Source organism: Choristoneura fumiferana, chromosome 20 (genome assembly GCF_025370935.1).
Source record: "Choristoneura fumiferana chromosome 20, NRCan_CFum_1, whole genome shotgun sequence".
Taxonomy (NCBI): domain Eukaryota; kingdom Metazoa; phylum Arthropoda; class Insecta; order Lepidoptera; family Tortricidae; genus Choristoneura; species Choristoneura fumiferana.
Window position 1 is genome coordinate 9,753,627 of NC_133491.1, and position 18,802 is coordinate 9,772,428.

Consider the following 18,802-nt stretch of genomic DNA (forward strand, 5'->3'; position numbering starts at 1 on the left):
TACTTTTTGTTTGTGTGCTTGCATGTTTGCCAAGGTCAAATCAGTCATGACAAGTCTCAAGCTGCAATGATCTATTAGTATACCAAAAGTGGTCTAAGTAGCTGTCATAGGCGAAAACTGTATCATATTTTTTGGAGCCATTTAGATTAGCGTAGGTATGCCAACGTGGGCGTATACTTGGTGTATCTAAATTAAAAGACAGACTGCATGGTGACACTTTCATATTTTCTCCTTTTTACTGTTTTCTTGACTGTTGAGAGTTGAGAGGCTCAGAGTCACGCAACGAGCTATGGAGAGAGCTATACTTGGGGTTTCTTTGCGCGATAGAATCCGGAATACGGAAACTCGTCGAAGAACTAGTCACCGACACACACATCGAATCACACACCACATCGCTCAAACGAAGAACAGATAGCAGTTGTGGGAGAAAAGTCCTCGAGTGGCGATCTCGAACCGGAAGACGAAGCGTTGGCTTGGCAGCCAGGCCTCCCACCAGGTGGACTGACGACATCGTGAGAGTAGCGGCAAATCGGTGGATGCAAGTGGCGCGTTGTCGTTCATTGTGGCATTCTAAGGGGGAGCCCTTTGTTCGCAGTGGACGTCTTCCGGCTGATGATGATGATAATAACTGTTTTCTACGTGGTGTACAACAAAGTTATTGTATTGTATTCAGACAACCTAGTTTTAAGTACCTATCTTACCTGTAAGTAATAGAAAAGAAAATTACTCACCATCTTCTTTTATAGCAACAGCAGCGTGAGGCACACCAGCCCAAGGACTTGGAAGGTCCAAGAATACTGCATCAGCTTTACCATCAAGGTCGTCACCAAAGCCTTCTTCAAGGACATCCCTGTGTTTAGCCTGAAATTAGAATTAAGTTTATTTTGGAATCAGATTTAAATGCAGCTATTGATTGCAATTTCATTTATGTGGGAATTATTTATGGCTAAGATAGATAGATTTTTTTTTAATCAAAATTAATTCGATTCTTGTATTCATCTAAAGTTGTGGTAGCATAAAATTTTGTCATATGACCCCTCAAGCAGCGGGTCGTGGATTCCAAGTTTCGAACTTAGGCTAACACCTTTGAGTTTTTCGAAATTTATGTCTAGAATTATATTTTAAATTTACCATGAGCTTTACAGTGAAGGAAACATCGTAAGGAAACCTGCACACACCACCTAGATTGGTTTCAATGGTGTGTGTGTGAAGTTCCCAATCCGCATTGGACCCGCGTGGGAACTACGGCCCAAGCCCTCTCATTCTGATAGGAGGCATGTGTTCTGCAGTGGGACGTTTATAGGTCGAGATGATGATGACGATTTAACTGAAAGCAAAAAGGTAACTCACAGTGACAAACTCCGCTAGCCCATGCGCCTCGAACTCGTCGCGCGCGATGTTCGCGCGGTGCTCATGGAAGTCAAATGTGTAGACGTGGCCGCGCGGCCGCACCCGTCGTATTAGAGCATGGGTTAGGACCCGCTCCCAGTGCCTGGGGTATTGGATGGTTGCTAGATATGCAGTCATATAAATATAATCTAGATATTTAACCCCTCGTATGCTAAGACACGGATCCGTGTCAAATTTAATTCTTTTTGTATTTTTTTAATCAGCAGAATTTGTCATGGCATGTTTGTGAATAAAGTTCTTTATGAACATGAAACTACCGTGAGACTCACTCATATTAAATATTATAACGGATAACTCACGTCTTAAACCGAGTTTAGCTCGACGTGTTTCGGGCTATTTCGTAGCCCTTCCTCTCAGGAGCACGCGAACGGCGGCTGCCGCAACACGCACACTACGCGCCACCGCTCTGCTCGCACGACTGTCCGACGAAACTAACACCGGCGCACAACTACCGACGATAAAAATGCGAAATAAAAAAATACAAAAATAAATAAAAATAAAATGCAATGCAATTTTAAATAAAATAAAATGCGGGTAGTTGTGCGCCGGTGTTAGTTTCGTGGACAGTCGTGCGAGCAGAGCGGTGGCGCGTAGTGTGCGTGTTGCGGCAGCCGCCGGTTCGTATGCTCCTGAGAGGAAGGGCTACGAAATAGCCCAAACATGTCGAGCTAAACTCGGTTTAAGACGTGAGTTACCCGTTATAATAACATTTTAAAGTTCTTTATCTATCTATCTACATAAATCTAATATCTTTAAAGAAGCGATTCTTGTATATTTATTTTAATTTTTTGATGAAACCTGCTATGTGAGGGTTTTCAGGTACAAATAGTTGAACCAGCTTGACCTCAACTCTGGGAAAAAGTGTGTTTCCGAGTTTTATTCGCCCAAGTATACAACATTAAGTAAGAGGGAGTCTTTTTCAAAGCGAAAGATATGGCAAGATCTATGAAATCAAAAGTATGGGGACCTCTGTACTAAAGCCATCTTCACACTGTGCAAGAAATTTGTAGTTTTCTTACAGACAGCAATGTATTTCAAGGCCGGATTTAGGGTAGGGCAACCGGGGCTACAGCCCCATGGCCTCCATAAAAGAAAGGCCCCCACAATAGAAACTTCAGTTTTTTTTTCAAATTCCGACAAGTAAACTATTGTTAGTGTACTATTGTAAACAACTTTTCCTTTCAAACATAATTATACTATTAAATAACATAATGATATTATGTTTATGCAAACATAATTATACTGCTCATTTTATTTGGAAAATAGTTTATGGGTCCCCACTCCTCTGTGGCCCCAAGCCTCCACACCTCTAAACCGACCCTGAAAAAGGCAATACATACCAGCTTCAATAACCGAACAGCCTGGGACCAAGTCAAGCTGCATCAATATCATACTGATGTCAGGCGTGTAAATGATCTGTGTGCGATGGGGCAGAGTGACAGACCACAGCTCAGGAGTTGGCTGCAAGACGTGACCCCAGCCTTTTGATAGCTCTACCTGTCAAAAAAAAATGTTGGTTAACCTCTGGTATACTTAGGAAGCAGGTCTAAATAACTCAATTATAGGCTATCTTTTTGTTTTTTTTTTTTTTATCAGGGGCTCAAAGCATTGGCAGAAGGCGTGCAGAATGGTGATTACTCCACTGACAAGGACAAGAGCTAGGCTCTTAAATATTATGATGATGATAATGATGACTTAAGTCAGCAGAATTTGTGTTTATTAAAACAGATGAGACTTAAATGTAGTACCTATTCTATTTAGTTCCCATGTTTATATGATCTAAGTGTTTATATTATAAGTTTTTGTACTGCTTTATGGTGTGCAATAAAGAATATTTGTATTGTATTGTATTGTTTCATAATCACAGAACTTTAATGCTGAAAACAAATTGAAATTGCACTTTCCTACTATAGCACTTTTCAGATAGGATGGGTACGGTGACATTTAAGTTTTTTCCATTCCACGCCATGAATGTTTCAGGCCAATAATATACTTGAATTCCCAAAGGAACAAAAAAAATTATCTCTATAGCTTAAAAGATTTGTAATAATAAACAGAAATCATATCGAAAATACAAACTGAGACATGGATGCACAGAAAAAACCAGAAAAAGAGACCAGCACTGGGAATCGAACCCAGATCCTGTCAGCATTCCGTGCTGACTTAATCAAAACCAAACATAAACAGAAATCACTTAATTATATATATTTTGTGTTTTAAAACTAAAAAGATAAATTTTAATCTCGTCAAGTTACATCGCGTAACACATAACTCTATTTCAATTGCAACGTCTGTCAATTAGTATGAGAGTGAAGGTCCTTAAATGAATCTTTGTATCAAGTGTTTCGTATTGTTTGATGTTTTGAACTGTTACTTTATTATTCCATTTTATTATTACGGTTTTTGTTATTTTTTTTACCGTTATTAGTTTTGATATAGTGCCAAGAAGACCGCATGGTTTGTGAGATACCGATAGACAAGCAAAAACACTTGCTACGCGGGTGAAGTCTCAGGCAAAAACTAGTTAAAAATATAAATTATCACTAATGAAATTGATTACACACCCTTAGCATATTTAATCGAGAATCGCAATAAATCGATTCGAATTTACATTGTCACACACAACCCAACCGTACCCATCCTATCCGAAAAGTACTATACTGAAAAATATAACCCTTGGCGGTCAAGTAAAATGGTATATGACAAAGAAAAAGATTTACCTTGCTTCCATATTCTACTCCGATAAGGTTTTTAACCTTCAAAGCACCAAATGTAGTTTGGAAAACATTCTCTACCATTTCTCCTTTTTTATTTTTTATTTCAGGTTTCACATCTATAGCGTGTACATTATTACTTAAGTATAAGATCACAGTATCTCCTTCGTCAATTTTATCTTTGTAATTTCGGAAACTCATTTTTGAGTTAGTAACTAACTGAATTTTCTTGGACAAAGTTTGTAAACATCAAGTACTTGTCGCTGTCGCACCGGTGAAAACCATGTGGTTTTGACGTTTTGGAAATGAAATGTCAACTTGGTCATACATTTTTCAGTAAAAAAAAAGGTTTTTTTTTTAATATAATAAGTTCCAGCTTACAAATGATAGTTGAATTTTTGACGTTAGTAATGTTCGTAATATATTTAAGAACCCGACAGCATTTTGATTCCATTTTGAGTTGTGAGAATGTGTCTGGTTAATAGTGAGAAACGCCTGAACATCTATTTCAGTTTTTGCGTTCCTACTCTATAAAACGGAATCGATATCTGATGCATGAACGAACATAAATATTTTATTTACACAGAGAACATAGCTTTTTTACTAAATCGTTTTTGATTCACTTTTTTAATATTTATCTGCTTATGTTTTTGTCCTAATAAAGGGTAATTACATTATTACATGATCTGAACAATGACGGATGTGTTGCTTTGGTGAATGAAACGGAACGTTTTACGTTGATATATTTAAAGTCTCCATTGTAGAAATAGACCTCATATCGGGTGACAGGTTGACACACTCTTTCCCGGTCCGGATAGTATCGACACGGAAATACAGACCTGTTTATTGTGTACTCGCCAATAGAAACTGACATGAGAACAGTATTTGTCAACCCGGAATTAATGTCTACATTAACATTATTAATGAATTACAAACCCTCGTGTACTTGCCGTAAGGGTGTTGAAATATCAGAGCGTACATTATTGTCGTTTACTCTGGGTTGACATTGACAAGTACGGGGTCGTACACTAACCGGACCCCCGTAACGAAAAATTGCACAGCGAGCAACGTCAGTAAGCTTGTCCTTTTTTTCTGTATTTCATGAATTAAATAAAGTGTTTTGAGTGGAAAATGAGAAGTGAACGATACGTGACAACACCAATTCTGATTTAATTCACCGACTTTTAAAATGGTGAAAATGGAGACATCGAAAAATAACAGCAAAACAAGTTCCCTAAAGGCACTAATACTGAAAGCCTGGCGAGAGCGATGGACCGACATACAATGGGGTATCAACATCAAGACTATAATACCCCGTGGAGTCAGTGGAGATCTCTACAACCTGGCGGATTGTATACTTCAGCAGGCCATGGTTGGATGTGGAGCTAACCAGTTAGTAATATCATACCTTAAGCATTCTTTAGCTTCACATTTAGTCTCTTACGCGGCTGTACTGCAGAGAATTTCAAAATTTGATGCATTCCACAAACCTCACTGCATCTTGAGTCTTTTGGAGTTTTTAGAACGTTTTCTGGACAGTATCACTTGCCGTGGTAAGTTAGAGGAAGAAGTGTTTGCCAATGCTGTCTCATCAACAATACTGTGGCTTTTGCAAGTTTACCATTACTCTTTGAGCAAATATCCATCTTCAAACCATGTTCAGAGCCAAGAACTTTTGGAAAAATCTACAGCGTTACTGAATTCCATTGTGAACACTGATTTTCTACTTGCAATGTTTTATTTGGCAAAGCAAAATGACCCAGATGAATACAATGAGGTCACAAAAAAGTGCCAAGAGATCACAGCTTTTATGATGATGAACACACAATTCAAAGCCCCGGTTGCTATTCATGAGACATTACAAAAGATTTGCAATTTGGATATTGATAAAATAGCTCCATTAAATGTTAAACCTGAGCCTGTCACCCATTGTTTGCAAGCATTAATTGCTATAGATCTTTTGGCCAACCCTAGTGCTGATATGCAGCAACTGTCTACTCAATTGCTTATGATAAAGAGAATTAAAGGATACTCTCTTGGACGTCTGTATTGTGAACTCATCAGGGCCTGCTTCATCTCATTGAATGATTCTAGTAAAGATGCTTCAAAACAAGCACTCTGGGCAGCTTTCACATTTCTCAAAATACCTCAGGTTATACATTACCTTCATAATAATTGTGGCACTACTAATAAGGAAGAAGAATATTCATTGGAGGTTATTGAAGCATTTGAAAAGCTGCTGCAATCAACTCCTCTGTTAGATATTGTTGACACAAAAAATTCATGTAACAGTATTGTGTCCCTTTTGGAGCCATTAGTTAAACTGAATGTTGTGACCGAACAGCACTTGTCATACTTTAGCCAAAAACGAGATAATAAAGAGCTTAAATTGCAGAAATTAGAGCCTACAGGGTTGCAGGGATCAGTTCCTTCTTTCATTACCCGAGCTGAACCAACTTTGGCTGGGATACTGAAGACAATGAGCGGTGACTTCCATAAAATGCAGGAACAACTATATGCTATGCTTTGCCAAATTGTTGGAGGGACTTCTTTGGTCACAATATTAGCAGTTGCAGCTGTAGAGGGAAAACTGAAGTTATTTGTTTCCAGACTTATCAGATTCAATGAGTTTGCCTTACTGGCTGCTAGTGAAAAAGGTGCATCTCAGTCCAAGGTGTACATATTTGACATTTCATTCTTGATTCTCTGCTCAATAGTGCAAGATTATGGTGTTGAAGCTGTTTTGGAAGAAAACGGTGATTCTTTCTTTGAGAAATGGGTAAGGGAATGTATGCCTCAAAAAGGAGCCCACAAATCTCCTGACCAAATGCTTCAGAAATGTGATTCATCAGTTGTTGACATCTTTATTCATCACCTGAGTGCTCCTGACTTTGATTTTAAAAATACTAATTTGAAACCTCATGAACTATGCATGAATGTGAGTAGGACTGTCAAAGAAGTATTATTTGCTTGGGAACAAGGTTCCTTGTCTGCTGTTGATGTAAAAAGGATGTTGGACTCTTTGAGGCAAAAAATGGCATCTTTAGCTGTCTGTGCTACAGTTTGGCTTTGTGCATACATTGATGTTGTACACCAAGATGCTTTCTTGAAACCTATAAATATGATTCAACAGTTCCTCACCTCTCCTAGTGAAGTGGAACTGGCACAAATTGATAATTTCAAGGAACGCGCAATTTTAATGTGCCAAATCATAAGGAAGATGCAATATGACATCCATCCTCCATCAGTACCAAAAAGTAAGACTATGACTTTACCCCACACGATTATATCGCGAGAACCGATTTTAGAGCAATTACAATCTGCCTGGGAAGATGTGAAAACCAGAGGCTACCTTCATATTGATGCCACTAATATTATTGAAAGCCTTTTGTATGCAGCAGGTCCTGTGTGGTTTGTCACAAATTTGGTAAAAGAGACCTTGAAATTTCGGTACCAGGAAGATCTTGACAGGTCAGTGGATATAGTTCTTGCTATGTTTCATTTGAATATTGAAAAGTGCACAGAAGCCATGTTATTGCATGTGTTACCTCAATACTTGTATAATTCTAAGTTGTGTGACGAATTGGTTGAGCCTCAATCAGCAACTTTAGCCAAAATGGCTGTATACTGTGTCTATGCTGCACTTGAGCACAGTAATTTGACTAAAATCCAAAATACGAGGAAAAGGCGTCATGATGATAATGATGATTTGGATGCAATGGTTTCTTCTAGCAAAGTAAGAAGACTCAATGATAATAGTGTTGATGGCAATGCTATGTATTATTCCCAAGCACAAAATGTATCTGGAATAAATTTGAAAGAGCCATTGGGATCTGCTTTGGACACACTGTTTAAAACTTTTTCTCACTTGGCTGGCAAAAATGGTGATGTGACTCCACAAACACAATTTATTTTGGAGTTTTTAATATATGTGGTGCAGTGTGGTGAAGAGAGAGCTCAGATAGTTCTGCAAAAGATGCCAAGTGAACTGGTGCCCACACTAATAAAAGCACTGCCAGACAGTTTCAACATTAATTTAATTTTAAGACTGCATGATTTGTCTACCCCTTATGGTAGGAAAGACACTGCTAGAGATCTATGTCTGCTGCGAAATATGAAATTAAGACCTGAATAACTGTTTAGTTATTTAGTCTATTTTGAGGAATCGATGATGTAATGTAATATAGGAGTAAATAAAATAAACTTTTTAAAATAGTAAAATCTTTACTTTTCCAAACTCAATTCAACAATGTAGCGATTATAAATTAAAACTAGACTTCAATATTCTTTACAATTTTTTATAGAAGAATTTCCTCCATCTTCTTGGAAAAAAAATTCAAGCTTTGTATAATTAACTAACTGTAACTTTACACATCTAGTTCTGGACGGATTTAGATCACATAGAGATGCTAGCATGCACCAGGGCTCAATAACAACGAACATTACTTTTATTACTTACTAAAAAGTAGACCTCCTTTTAAGGCATTGACTTACCAAATTAAATAAAAGAAAAATCTAATCACGATTAAATTAACGTCGCATTATGTACATCGTATACACACTATCACATTGCATGTGAAGGAATTTAATTAAGGTAAAACTTATATTATGAGAGTAATTTGTACAAGTTTCTTATTTCTATGGAATATACAGTCTGCCTAGCATGATAAAAATTCTTACGCTACAAAGATCACAGGAGAGTTCCAGAGCTTTTGTCTAAATAATAATAAAATTTATTAAAATAGGGTAACATAGTATTGAACTAATTTAAATAGAAATAAAACAAGCTACACTTTAGTTATAAAGCAGGCTTCTTGGCATCTGGCGAATCAGGATGTGGACGATCTAAAACAAGACAAACAAATACATTAGTCCATGAATAGAAATACAGCTGATAGGAAAAGTTGATCAACTATTTAATTAAAGCGTTAGGTCAAACATATTAAAAACTTTGTGGAGACCCTGAACACTTGCTTGGAAATTATAGGTACAGGTTAGAAGGAGAAAAACAAAAAATGAACAATGAATGACAAAGTCAGATTTTTAATTAAATTTTGAATGCAAGCTACATAAATAAAAATATATTTGTTTTATGAAATCAATTTTCGCTCACCAATTTGCCTTCTTAGAACCTCTCCTTCCCTCGTTGCGTTATACGCTGGCGGTGGATTACTGACCCTCATTTGTAAGCTTAATCTATTAGGATTGCAGTTTTCGTCGACTGTGTCGGTGCTCGCGAACGATGCCCTCTGACTCCTATTCCAACTCTGCTGATAGGAACTTTCTGTTGTTACTGTGTTACATCTATTAATAGTATGAGGAACATATTGCTCTGGCGACCAATCGAACACGAAGGCGTGACTATAGTTCTGTGAGTAAGCCGACGGAGTGCCAGACGGCGTCGGGGGTGTGGTCGTTACGTATGGACTCAAGTCTTGATGGCAGACGTCGGGAACTTTTTGGAGCGCCGATTCAGACCACGTCGGACTAGGATTCCACTGATCTACCATTTCTGTTTCGGATATATTAAAGTTTTTGGACCCTGGTCTTCTGCTTGCTATGGACCCTGTTACGGCTACTAAAGTTTCTCCTCCTGATGTGACTGTGGAAGGTGTACACCGTGGAGACATGTTTGGAACAGGAGTGTTGGGTTTCTCTTCAGAGTTTTTTCCTTTCCGTTTTGCATTAGATTGGATCCTAGTATCTTCTATTCTGACTGTGTGGTACCTGGAACAAGAAGCTAATGTTAAACATGTGATATAGTTATTGGGTAAATTAGGGGACAATATCAACTATATCAAAATTACTGTAAATAAAGAAAGAGTACATAGGTGTAGGTATTCACGGCTAATTGATATCTGGTTGTAGCTTTTGAATTACTTGGCAGGTACCTACGTAATCGATAGTGATTGAATGAAACCTTATGCCTAGTTTCTTGCAGGACACTTTTTTGTGACGGTTGACTTCCTGAAAGCGCCGGTAGGATAAAAAACCGGCCAAGAGCGTGTCGAACACACCCAGGATAGGGTTCCGTAGCCTTACGAAAACATCAAGTAATATTTTTCTAAGGATTTCGTATTGTGTACGGAATCTTCCAAGTTTAGGTATGTATTATAACTTTGGTTGCTATTTACTCTTAAAGTACTAATAATTCTCAAACAATCTTAGCTGCTATAATTTTCCTTGTAAATTTGATATATTTACTACCAAATAAAATCACCCCCACTTACGTCTATGGGAGGTAGGTACTTACCCTAAAAAAATAGTTTTGTTTTTTATTTTACCACTTTGTCGGCGTGACTGATATAACAGCTTTCTAGTACTAACGGTCTCTTAGCTAAGCTGCGGACAGACAGACATAGAGACAGACGGACAGACATGGCAAAACTACAATTTAAGGGTTCTTAGTTGACTATTTATATTTGCAAAATAATCTTTTACTACTAAGTATCTTGATTTCGAAACTGGGCACAAATATTTACTTAGGCAAAGTTACGAAGGTAGCACAGTGAGCTTTTTTATAGATAAAATAGGTACTTAGCTGGAGAAACCATCAAATATAATACCTGTTATCCTGCAATGACACCGAGTAATCCACAGGCCCATTGTCGGCTCTCTCATAGGCATAATGCATCGGAGTGAGATGAGGCACATGCGGTATATGGGGCTGCAGCCCAGTGTTGGGCATCATGACTTGACTTCCATTTATACAGACGGGAGGTGCTGGCGCGTACTGCATCGCTGGAGGGTACACTTGAAGATCGGGCGGTGGAGGCCCGTACATCCTCGTCGCTGCTTCGTAGGCCAAGCCGTAATGGAGTTTTGACTGTACGGCGTAGTAGTGGTAGAGCCATGGATTTGCTTTCATGACTGTTGCTTCCTCCTCGCTGTGGAAGAAATAACTATGTTAAACTGATTCAGGCGTTACACATCAATAATGTCCATATCAATCAACAATTACTTTGTTCACCCGCCACCTTACGATAGCTACCTGCGTCTATGTAACCAAGTCTGTTCATGCAGCTACTCCGTACTAAGTAATACACTGTAATAAGAACACATCACACAAACTATCACCACCTCTCTCATCATTACCTTACATCTCTGGTTGAGTTCGAAACGCGTTAGCGGAGTGTGCTAATGTTGACAGGTAGTTGGGTTTGTGTGATGCGCGTCGCGTGTACATTTGCGTGTGCTGTGTGTTCTTACAGTGTGGAGGCGCAAGAGCTGCATGAACACACATTTGACATACACACGGGTGAGCAGTTATTGTATAGTTCATTGTCTATGTTAAATTTCTAAAGTACCACTAATATTCATCATCATCATCAGCCGGAAGACGTTCAATGCTGAACAAACGCCTCCCCCTTATAACGCCACAATGAACGACAACTCGCCACTTGCATCCACCAGTTTCCCGCAACTCTCACGATGTCGTCAGTCTAATATTATAAATGCGAAAGTTTGTAAGTCTGTTTGTTTTTACTTCATCTGGTCTTAACCTCTGCATCGGTGAAATTCGGTGTAGGTACAGATAGTTTGTGCCCCGGGGAAGGACATAGGATAGTTTTTATCCCGGAAAATTGCATAGTTCATGCGCGGGATAGCGATAAACGGATTCTACGCGGACATAAGTAGTCCCGCTGGCAACAGCTAGTTACTTAAAAAAAAGAGATTTATTAAATAATTTGTCTGTACTTAGGTAGGTATACGAGTATAAAGTAACCTCCACCTTAGTACCAATTTATTGATAGACGCTTAAGAGGGTTTATATCTGCTGAGCTGGCAACGTTGCATTTTTGTTAGTTTTTTTCTATTATTTCATTAAAATTGAATGAAATTCCTTAAAAACGAATTAATGTTTATGACCGGTTTTTAAAGAAAATAAAAGTCTATAACGAATAATTATTGGAGTAGACACATTAACTTATATATTAAGAAGGGTTCTATCAGACAGCATTATTAATTTTCATTAAATTTTTATGGAATAATCGGATAAAACTAACAAAAATGCGACGTTGCCAGCTCAGCAGGTATCCCTTTTAATAACTATCAGATCCTTTGTCGCCGTTCATGCAGAAAATAGAGCGAAAATATAAGGACATAATAAAGCTATTTAATGCATTTGAAGTAATTTCAACTGAGATAATGTGAATGTGGGAAAGAATTCCTCCATCAGTGCGTTTTACATGGTTTGGCCATTAGTGGGAACTGGGAATGAGCTCCACTAAAGTTTAATGTTTATATTAAAATACCGGGGATTTCAAGACTTTGTAATGCATTTATGGTCTTATTTATAAGTTCAACCGCAATCATCACAGCATCTATCTGCAGCAACATTAGTTTGACGCCTAAGTCATAGTTGTAGTAAACATAAACGTGTAAAAAACATACACTCGAATTGAGAACCTCCTCCTTTTTTGAAGTCGGTTAAAAAATAGTTTAGGTGTACTCGTATGTATATCAATATTGTAGATCCAAGTTCATTCAATTTGCGTTCGTTATAATACTATTTTTACTTTTTATTGATTGGGTTAATTAATTTGGAATACAATTTATATTTAGCAGAATCCACAAAAATAGTACTTTTTCGGACTAGCTGATTCTCGCGTTGAATTATCCAGCAACGAATCCATAAAAAAATCAATACTTATGCCTTAAACGTCCCAATGCTGGGCACAGGCCTCCTCTCAGAATGAAAGAGCTTGGGCCGTAGTTCCCACGCGGGCCCAGTGCGGATTGGGAACTTCACACACACCATTTGCTTTGCAGGTTTGTGAAGGTTTCCTCACGATGTTTTCCTTCACCGTAAAGCTTGTGCTCAATTTCAAAGTTTGAACGCACGGTCCTCTGCTTGAGAGGCCATAGGTCAAACCACGCGGTCACCATCACGGCTTATTAATTATTTATATTATAAAAAACTACATTATTATAACGTGATGCGTACTTATTTATTGAGTAGGTAGCCATACAATACATCGCTCTGTAGCTTTGAGTATTTAACTAGAAAAAAGTAAGCTAATTTAAAGCTTGCTTTTTGTTTTTTTTATACACAGAATTTTTAGGACTCAAAAATGACGACGAGGCTTGAATCACAAACTTTTTATTTTTTGTCAAATTAAGGGTTACATATTCCCACTGCAGTTAGAATACTGACCCATCTGAGACAAAGTTACCTAGCACTTGCATAGCACTATGAATTCGAAATGTAGATGGCACTAAAACAACACGATCAACAAAACAAAACAGAAGCTCAACAAAACCAAGATAACCCCACAATTTTATAGGCAATGAATTAAAATCAAACAAACAATAATACTGTGTTCCCGCGGAAAGGTAGTATTAAATTCGTAGGGACCTCGGTTAACCTTTAGCGCGCTGAACCAGCGTTTGAGTAAGCCAACCTTTGCGATAGTGGTTGCCGGGAAATGTCACATAGTTGGACTCAGCCCTGGACCTATATAGGTATCGTCGCATAGAACAGTGTTAGTGAGAAAACACTGAAATAATCAAGTACTTAAAATATTGGGTTTTGGGCCATGGTCATTGGTCATGGTTTTGTGAATTCAAAGCGCTCTCTGATTTTGGTAATGCGAGAGAGAGCCTGCATCGTTGTTTTTAGTTTCGATTAATCAACGCATTGTAACTAGGTGCCTACAAAAATAAAATTGCTTAATTTCCATTGTAAGTAAATCTGTACTATGTTTTAACTTCTCTCTATAATTAAATTAGATTAAGTAGGTATCTGCAGCTAGGAGGTCTGAGGAGGTTTACAATTTACGATCAGCACCTGATGAGAGTGGGTTGAAAATCTGACAGGTAATAAACGACTATTTAAATTGGAATGCTTATATTATTTAAGTTTCAAACTTTACAGTACCTATCGTTTTGATGTCCGAATGCTAAAATGTAACAAATAGGTACAAAACTATCGAAAAATATGTTAGGAAAAAGTCTTATTTACATGTAACTGAAATTGGTAGCTATTTAAGTGTTTTAGTATAGGGGATATTTGAAGTGTCTATTCCTAGAGTAGGTAGCAGTAGTACGTAGGTAAGACTCATGGCCACTTGCTGGAAAATAAAATCTAAGCTTGAAAGTTCCATACATTTTAACACTACCAAATGGAGCTTAACACTAGATCGAGATTCAGTTTATTGCAGCAAGTAGCAATTAGTAGGTATTTACCTACCTACCTAAGTGCCAACAACACATGTGTTAAAAAGTTAATTAGACAATTAAACGACTTTTTCCAGCGACAGTACATCAAAGTTTAGATATGTGTTGGACGGCGACAAATCGCTTTAGCATTCGCATTAGGAAAGAGATAGCGCCGAATCAAAGGGCGCGGATAAGCGGCCGCGATGTAAACACACGTTCTGCATTAATGAACTTGACCTTAAAGGCTTTCAATTATTTACACTTGGCTGTTTTCGCTTCCAGATACTGAAATTCAAAAATTAATATTTTAAAAGTTAGGTTTTTTTTTCGTTATTTTTATTCTCGTAGTAGGAAAGTATTGGGTCGCACATCGTAAGTAAATCTGTCTTACTTACAGAGTAAAGTCTCTGAGTATTTAAATATTAATAAATTGTGCCTAATATTATAGTATTTAGTATTTATTTATTTGGCAAAAAACATAAAATACATAAGGCCTTATTCTAATAAGTCTTACAGTATCATGCACCCTGGTACGGTATAGCCACATTTATAATAATGTTATCTAATTCTATTAGGCAACTAAAAAGTAAGATATCCTACGTACTTGCATTAATTATAACCTTGCATTAATATCAGTTTCATCGTACCAAATTAATACAAAAAAATCAAGATATTTTTAAAGCCAAACGCATATAAAACAACTTTCTTCGTCCGTAAAACGACTCCAAGTATGGTAGTTTTTCTATAATCCCACCTTGTTATGCATAACCGATTTACGGGAACGCTGGCAGCGTATCCGTCGTACGCTTCCCGCCAATTTGTGCGTCCGCGGCCGAACGCATAAATCTCCACGACATGACGTAGGCGGCCGACATGTTGACAATTTGTTGTCGTTCACTGTATTTGATAAGGGGTCCGTCCATGCCGTTTATCGCTACGCATTAAAAAGATCAAAAATCGAAACAATTAAGTATTCTGTAAGCAAGCCGAAAAGGGCTCTTAGACATGTCATTTTTACCAGCGCAGCGCTTTCGGAAATCGCAAGAAACTTCACCAAGAGTGCGATAAATGAAGGCCATGGTAGTCCAACTAGGCTATCATGGCTCAAATAAACGTTTGGTCTATGACAAACGATCATGATAGCCCGAATCAACATTAAAAGGAAAAATTCTAAAATTGCGAAATTTTTAAGTTTTCTGAAATTTGAATTTAACGAACAATAAATTCATGTAAAGAGCTTGTGGCGTCTGAAACGCCACTCACTCCCGGGCAGAAAGCCTGGATGCCGAATCATTTACGTGTGTCTATGGTGGCCACAGTGACCCGGTCTTCTAGCGAAGATCGGGCCACTGATTGGTTGAGCCAGTCGCAAGTACATTCTGTTCACTCTGAACGGAATGACGAATGGGTTCAGTATATAACGCTTTGCAGAGCTGAATTCCCTCTCTTTTCCTTTTTATTTCTTCACACGTAAGTGTAAACCAGACTAATATCTGTGCTGTGATAATCCTATGTAATTACTTTGTTGTGCATACGTGTATTATATATATATTTTATTCGACTGGATGGCAAACGAGCAAGTAGGTCTCCTGATGGTAAGAGATCACCACCGCCCATAAACATCTGCAACACCAGGCAGGGGTATTTCAGATGCGTTGCCAACCTAGAGGCCTAGATGGGACACCTCAAGTGCCAGTAATTTCACCGGCTGTCTTACTCTCCACGCTGAAACACAACAGTACAAGCACTGTTGCTTCACGGCAGGATAAGCGAGCAAGATGGTGGTAGCAATCCGGGCGGACCTTGCACAAGGTCCTACCACCTGCAAAAACCTACCAATATACCAATAAACATTTAAAACACCAAAAACTCACTAGATATATTTCTTATTAGTTTTTCCAACAGCTTGCCTTGTTTATTATATTTGATTAAAACTAAAGCATATCAATAATACCAGACTTTTTTGTTAAGGCATTTAATTCTTATTCTGAAAGTAAGCCTGTGCCAGCAGTGGGATGCAGGCCGAGATGACAACGACGACTATTTGTAATAGTTACTTACTATCGCGTCCCTACGCTTCCTCACTGGACGCGCTACTTAATGCCTGACGTCTGCCAACTTTATAATCCCCGTGGACTAATACGTATAAACCTTCCCTAACTAGGTGTATTATTTATGGCGGCAAATCTATCAGAACTGATAACTGAATGTGTCCCCGCGAACTCTAATAGCCAATCTATAGCAACTCGGTTGCTTAGCGCACCTTAGGGATTGCCAACTTTAAAAACAGTGTACCTACCAAATTTGAGACAGTTGCCTGCTTTTGTAAGTTTAGTTTTTAGATACCTACAATATTTTTTATGATTATTTTGATAATTTCACTTGAACAGATTGCTTGACACTATTAGCAGTTTTTCTCGCTCGGGTACTCTATGATGCAATTTTTACCAAAAATCCCTCCGGATGGTCTTTATGAGGGAGGTCTGTAACGACTTTGTGGGCTGGGGGGCCGGTCTGATTCCTTTCACGCTGAAGCGTATCAAGCAATTCATTAGTATATGGTTGTTCCTATCAACCCGGTCATTGGGATGAAGGCAGACTGTTTTTACGCAACTTTTCAGTAGTTAAATGCCTACAATTGCTCCCATGTGGTACTCGATAACATGCAATCAGATCCAGATCCCTAGCTAGCTTCATCACGGGCGGCCTTTTTAAATTAAGCTTCTATTTAATCCAGGCTCATAATCCAGGCTCATTCATTGAAGCACAAACAGTATTTGTCAGTGGAAAGCACGAAGTAACATGAGTAGGTGAGCGCAAGAGCATGACGTGACAAATGACGCAATCGCGTGGACAATGCCGCCGCGCGCGCGGATTTATAAGCTTCAGGGTGAATTTTGGGCCACAAGCGTTTAAGAGGTGGCGATTTTTTGGAGCATAGCTTAAGTCAGCTCCCTAAAACTATTACTAGTGTCCGACCGTAATTAGTACTTGCAACCGAAACCGGACTTCGGTTTGGGTTTCAGTTTCGGCCAAAACCAAAACTCGCACTTTATTCAAGAGCAATCCAGTGTACTTAATAAAAATTGTGTTCATTTTAGCTTTTAAAAATATGTATCTGTGTAGATTGGTAGAAGTAAAAATGACTAGGTAGGTACCTATCTATTTTAATCTGTTTAATTTGCTTTTTTTTACTAATCGAACTATTTTCAGTTCTTTGTCAATTACTTAATTACTTAAAAAGCGACGCAGTTATTTATTTCATAACAGAAAAGCACAGAGTTATAACACATACAAAATTAAAGTTGTCTACAATTAATTTCTGCACTTATTGCAGTTTGTTTTAAATTTGCAAAGCCATATTTCCTTATCATAATTATCATCTCTATTATTTAGTCGGGTAAGGATAACTCTTCTAAGATCTACCAATGAATAACTAAACAGACATTCGTTGCAACTTTGTTGCCTAAGTGAGTGCATTTCAATGTAGCACGTACGACTGTCTATTAAACCTTTAATAAGCCCTTTGTCCTCAATAGCCGGTGGCAACTTTTGCAAAAAATACTGGCAAAGTGCGTGTCGGGCCACGCGCAGTGGGTTCCTTATACTAATGCGGCAAGTTTTGGTTGACTATAACATAAAAAAAAAACTTATAGTAGGCATAAAAACTACAATTTAATCTTCGGGATTACAGGGTTATAGTATCCTATTTATTACCTAATCGATATGGCTAAACGGCACAAGGCAAATCGTACAAAGATGAGTTTTTAAACGATAAGGCGTTGTTTTCTGGCCAAATCATAAACAGGCGGCGTTTCGTGATTTAACAAGGTATTTCATAATCTGACGGATCTTACGATCGGTCAACGACAGGATACAATTAGGTACACGTGTCTCTACCGTCTGGACGAAGATTAACAGAACGTGTTGTTTAGGGTGTTCCTAACCTACACGTATGTACAAAGCCTCGTACCAAACGCTAAAGTATTAACGGAGGACTTTATGATTAAATACTTCGGTTTACCGCCTATTGTCTACCTGATTTTTTCTATTTTTGTAATGTCTCTGTACTGCTTTTGGTGATCAATAAAGAATATTTGTATTGTATTGTATTGTATTTTTAATTTCATCTACTTAATCAAATAATTTGCAATATTAGGACATTCCTTAGAAGGAACTCTCTCGGAATTTCAGTTTTTGTCCCGAGGGTAGAGACAGTTTATGTTTCCAATTTGTACCACAGCTCAAGCTTAAAACCTAAGCGCCTAAGGGCCACATAGTCCCGCCCTTTATACTTGATTGTTTAGGTCAGCTGGGTTGTCACCCACTCGTGCATTGAAATTAATTTAGATTTACAATCTCTATAGCGCCTACTGGCGTTTCAGATGAATTGCCTCTTAGTCATGCTGGTTTATAGGGCTAATAACATTGTTAGTACAAAGTGTGCCCGCTTAATGAGCACCTAAGGCTTGTGCGTGTCGGATATTGATTTCGTTGGCGGTAGCTAACTTAGACTG

General features: G+C 38.1%; 3 protein-coding genes across 3 annotated transcripts in view; 1 reads left to right on the forward strand and 2 right to left on the reverse strand.

Annotated features, from left to right (window-relative positions):
* Nucleotides 1-723: 723 nt before the first annotated feature.
* Nucleotides 724-4,435, reverse strand: LOC141439136 (tRNA (adenine(58)-N(1))-methyltransferase catalytic subunit TRMT61A-like). The gene is given in 5 exon segments (XM_074103286.1): nucleotides 724-861; nucleotides 1,351-1,478; nucleotides 1,481-1,492; nucleotides 2,751-2,907; nucleotides 4,131-4,435. Coding segments are annotated over 5 exon segments (630 nt in total). The 5' UTR covers nucleotides 4,326-4,435.
* Nucleotides 4,436-5,051: 616 nt separating this feature from the next.
* LOC141438925 (mediator of RNA polymerase II transcription subunit 24-like) lies at nucleotides 5,052-8,263 on the forward strand. Its single transcript, XM_074102998.1, has one exon. The coding sequence runs from the start codon at nucleotides 5,314-5,316 to the stop codon at nucleotides 8,257-8,259; it is 2,946 nt and encodes a 981-aa protein (XP_073959099.1). The 5' UTR covers nucleotides 5,052-5,313; the 3' UTR covers nucleotides 8,260-8,263.
* A 65-nt stretch (nucleotides 8,264-8,328) lies between these two features.
* Nucleotides 8,329-18,802, reverse strand: part of LOC141439294 (uncharacterized) — a 190,223-nt gene continuing 179,749 nt past the window's right edge. Inside the window, exons 10-12 of the mRNA XM_074103552.1 lie at nucleotides 10,691-11,011; nucleotides 9,238-9,851; nucleotides 8,329-8,969 (exon numbers count right to left, since the gene is read on the reverse strand). Of these exons, the coding sequence (XP_073959653.1) occupies nucleotides 8,923-8,969; nucleotides 9,238-9,851; nucleotides 10,691-11,011 (982 nt within the window). The 3' untranslated portion in view covers nucleotides 8,329-8,922. The remainder of the gene's footprint in view (nucleotides 8,970-9,237; nucleotides 9,852-10,690; nucleotides 11,012-18,802) is intronic.